General features: G+C 34.5%; 1 protein-coding gene across 1 annotated transcript; it reads right to left on the reverse strand.

The window, feature by feature from the left end:
* Window positions 1–1,348: 1,348 nt before the first annotated feature.
* On the reverse strand, window positions 1,349–4,125 carry LOC132121224 (carbonic anhydrase 4-like). The gene is made up of 9 exons (XM_059530426.1): window positions 4,085–4,125; window positions 3,864–3,933; window positions 3,685–3,711; window positions 3,374–3,544; window positions 2,606–2,757; window positions 2,218–2,319; window positions 2,020–2,092; window positions 1,688–1,854; window positions 1,349–1,573 (listed from the first exon to the last, which is right to left on the reverse strand). Exons 2-9 carry the CDS (start codon window positions 3,931–3,933, stop codon window positions 1,376–1,378), a joined length of 960 nt encoding a protein of 319 aa, XP_059386409.1. The 5' UTR covers window positions 4,085–4,125; the 3' UTR covers window positions 1,349–1,375.
* Window positions 4,126–4,588: the final 463 nt, after the last annotated feature.

Genomic DNA, 4,588 nt, shown 5'->3' on the forward strand with positions numbered 1-4,588 from the left:
AAAAATAAGTACAAATGTTTACCTTTTTCTTCCTCTCTATACAACCTCGTTTGGAAAACTAAGAATTACCACCACCAACTGCCTCTTGGAGTTACCACAGCCGTGTCCTAAATGATGGCCGCCGCTACTGCGCGTTGACGTAGTTGCCCATTCTCTATACCACCTCAGCAGTGCCACAAACTGATAACCTCCATGCCACGCTGAATTGAGGCAGTAATTAAAGCAAAAGGAGACCTTACCAAGTACTGAGTACATGTACAGTAAATTAACATACTTTACAGAAGGCAAAATAATCTGCCCTCACTGTTAGACTCAGACACAGCTATGCAGATAGATTAACTCCTCGACAATTGACAGGTGTGATGTCCTTTTATTGACTTATCCTTCAATTACCGACAGTGTGAAACTACAAAAGAAACAATAAACTAATAAACTAATAAAACAGCATGTAGAGTGTATGCTAATGTATGTTCACATATGCAAAGTCTCGCTAACATTCATCAAAACTAAAGCTATCAAATATAATCTTGTTTAACATAAATGTTCACGAATATTCTTCAAGACTCATTTTAAACATAAAATACAAGCAAAGCTTTCTGTAAGACAACAAAAAAGGATGAATGTAGATCACATCAGAAGTGGATTCTGCTGTCAGCATTTCAACATGTGCTGCATTTCTAACTCTCATGCTAGTAAAGGTTAAACATACACTCTTAACAAATACAACGCCTCCAGATGGAGGGAGAGGAAACTACTCAAGGAAACCTTTCCAGCACATTGGAGACTTTTTATTGGTCTTATGAAGTATTCTAATTTGTTGATATAGTGAATTGGTGGGTTTTTGTCAAATGTGAGCCATAATCATCATAATTAAAAGAACCAAAGACTGAACCTTCTTTTCAGTAGACATTCTAATTTATTGAGATTCACCTGTATATGGTGCATAAACAGAAATCATTTGGAGACATTTTACATTAAACAGCAAACATTTATTATTTTAAATGTAATAACTCAATTTAAAACGAATCGTGTTTTACAACTTGAAAACAAATACTACTGATTTATCCAATATTGATTATAATGACATATGATTTCAACTGTTCTAAACTAAGAATTTGGGATTTAAAAAAAATATAATATATCTTAAGAACTGGTTATCCTCACAGATAACAACTTGTGCTTTTAAAAATATAGTAATAGAAACACAATTGGTAGAAAAAGAAACAGCTGTGTCATAAACTTCTTATTTACATTCACAAGGGATCAAATCAATATTTACAGATATCTTCAGTCAATATCAAAAGCAAATCAAAGCGTACATCGTTTTCAAGTGCAATAAATTAAATCATTTCATAAATGTGCACAAAGCGTATTTCTATAGCCAACAAAAACTGGACAAGAGAAGTACTGTGATAACAGATAAAGTGGATGTGGCCGCTGATGAAGCTGCTGTTTGTTCCACCTGTGATGTCACAACTCTGCCATTCAAGGGCTGAACTCCTCTGAAGCTGTTAGTGATCAGAACTGAAGCATCTGGATCTTTGAAAAAGACAGTAGTGCTGAAGCGGTTGATCTGTTCGGAAAAACAAAGTAAATGGATTGATTTTTTGAACTCAGAATATGAAGAACATTGAATCAAGTATATGATTTTAATGGATTACTGTACCATACAGTTGTCTTTACTTACAAAGTTGTGACTGACTTTGATGGGCTCTTTGAACACTGTCCAAACCACAGCTTCATTACAGCTGGGTGTAGTTAAGGAGCCTTGATAACGGTAATATTTGGTCCTGTCCACACCTTCAATCAGACTGTTCAGTGTGGTTTGATTTATGATGTCTGTGTTTGTATTACCTAAATATACAAATAAAATAAAGTAAGTAATGAAACTACTTGGCTCTCTTCAGTTATGTGTTGTTAAATCATATTGGTGAACAGAGATTAACCAAATACACCAATATTTGAGAATTCACTCAAAAAATAAATAAGTAAATAAAACCTGACAAATAATTTTTTCACCTGAATTGGGGATGCTTGTCAAAAATGATGTTAGGACATCCCAGCTTTTTGTTTTGTTCACTTCACTGGTTCCCTGTTGTTAAAAGAAAAATAAAATAGTAATAAAATAAATAAAAAGCCTGTGTGTGTGCACAACTAAGCCATGAATATACTTTTAGGTTTGCGTTTCTTTCAGGATATAATAAATTACATGCTCACCTCTATGAAAAATCCAAGAACAGCCAATGCTGTGTTGTCTTTGGCAGCTAGAGCAGCTGACACACTCCCGTTGTATTTTGAATGGACGTTTACAATGTGAAGCTATGAGACATGAAAGAACACAAACAGTGAATGAACACAAATTCTTAAAAATAAAGATTTTTATTGACATCAGTGGTACCACAAAGAACATTTAACATACATGGAACCTTCCTTTTGTACAGTACAAAAGGTTCTTTATAGTGAAAAAAAAGTTATTCAGATTTTTAAAATTTACTTTAGACTTTGAAAAAAAAAGCAGATCTTTGTGGAACCAAAATTATTCTTCTATCGCATCACAATATTTGATAATAGAGTACATTTGCAGGGAAAATGAATTCATTCTTACCTCCATTGGGTATTGTTTGCCATCCACGGTGTGTTCGGAGCCAGGTGAGGAGCTGCCGTTACCCCAGTGGAGATGGAACTGTTTAGTGTTGTAAAGACCTGGAAGACCCCCGCCTTTCACTGACATTTTCTCATCATCCAGGTTAACCACCACTGTGAAGACAATGGACATATTACGGCAAATTTATAAGAAGAGCTTTCTCAGTCTCTGTTTAATGCTGTGCAGAAATAGTATTTACACTGCAAATACAATGGTAAACTTTGGGTGCAGAGGTGGGTTAGAGCAGGATTAATTTAGTCTGGCTTTTATGCAACATCGCATCTTCATATTGAGTTTTAAGCAGGTACAGAGCAGCCTTAACTCAGCTGTTAAAAGAAAGAAATGATACACTGATGTTGAGCATTACAGATGATTGATGCACTCAATTGCCGTACCCCTACTTTTGCCAGTCTAAGTTTCCATTATATATTCTGCTGTTGTCTAAGAGTATATCACCTTCATCTCTTTGCTAGCTCGCACTTTTGAACTTCTCTGTGCAACCTTTTTATTGTGATACTTCTCGTTACCTATCCTTAACGATTGGTTTTCTAAGTAGGCATTCCTCATAGAAGTCACTGAATAAGGGATTGCTGAAAGATTTTAGCAACTATATTTTGTAAAGACAAACAAATCCTGAGAAACAATCAAAGTAATTCTGGAAAATGTGAATTGAAATAAATGCAAGTAATATTAGAAAATGCAGGTTTCCAAGTGTGCAGTGATCCTTACCGGATTCGCCGGAGTTTAAGATTGACAGGAAGGTGGAGCTGTCATCAAAACCATTAAAGTTAAAGGAAGTCAGGTTAGGATTCCCCTTTACACTTGCAGTCACGATATTAATGGGAGATTGCATGGATCCATTGCAGTATTTAGGGGCAATCTTGGGCCAGGTGGTAAAATCTATAACAAACAATAAATAAATCACTTCACAACGAGTTTTTAATAAATTAATATTTTAAATAAAAAATGTATATCAAGTTTTATGTTGATTTAGGTTGCAAAACAATTATAAATAAATTAAATGAATGAATCACACTTACTGCATTCTGCCTTGTGATAGCACCATTCTGTTTACAGTGAAATTACAATATTAATAAATATAAACCAATAAAACACTTTTCAAGAGCATTTAGTGCCTTCTTTAACAGGATCATGCAAAATAAAAATAAAAACTATACTATTCACTGCGTAAATTAAGTTCAACTTCAGTTAAACTCACCCACTGAAGCATCCGCACTGTGGACGGTGGGACACAGAAGAGCAGCAAAAATGACCAGCAAGACAACCATCTACATTAAAAATAAATAAATAAATAAATTAAAGTATAATCATTAAAAGCAGAAAGCAATACTGAATTTTATGTAATCATACAAGTAGGCATAATTAATTTAAATGACATGAAAAATGCGATCAATCATATAATGTGTACTCTGGTCTCACCTCTCTGACTTGATTGCAGGCAGGAATGTGATGAGCTATTGGCTTCACTCTCGCCTTTAGTACTCTTCACTGCTCACCTGCAGAGGGTGTGTCACTTAAGTTCATCTGCTGACGAAAAACGACATTCCTATCGAACGCTCACATGTCACATTAGGCGTCGTTTATCTTCGGAGATATCTTACGAATTCATGGCAGTAGCTTTGATTTAATCTTATCGCCTTTTTAACGTCTCAGCATCACATCGGTCAGATTCTCTAAATCTCTCGTGATGGAGGGTGAAGACGAAGTTGTCTACACTACACTGCGCTTTCCCCTACCAGCCATAAGAAATGAGTCGAAATAACTTTTATTATTAGCCATCGACCTTCAAATGTTTATTTAAAAATTATAAATAAATAAATAAATAAATAGATAGATAGATAGATAGATAAATAAATGAATGAATGAATGAATGAATGAATGAATGAATGAACGAACAAACGAATGAATTAATTAATAAATAAA

Source organism: Carassius carassius, chromosome 39 (genome assembly GCF_963082965.1).
Source record: "Carassius carassius chromosome 39, fCarCar2.1, whole genome shotgun sequence".
In the NCBI taxonomy this organism is placed as follows: domain Eukaryota; kingdom Metazoa; phylum Chordata; class Actinopteri; order Cypriniformes; family Cyprinidae; genus Carassius; species Carassius carassius.

Bases quoted from the DNA above. Each gene is read 5' to 3' on its own strand.
- LOC132121224 (XM_059530426.1), bottom strand. From the start codon at position 3,933: ATGGTTGTCTTGCTGGTCATTTTTGCTGCTCTTCTGTGTCCCACCGTC. The intron at 2,093-2,217 runs GTGAGCATGTAA...TTTTAACAACAG, and splicing joins TTCTTGGATTTTTCATAGAG to GGAACCAGTGAAGTGAACAA. The intron at 1,574-1,687 runs GTAAGTAAAGAC...TTTTCCGAACAG, and splicing joins TCAAAGTCAGTCACAACTTT to ATCAACCGCTTCAGCACTAC.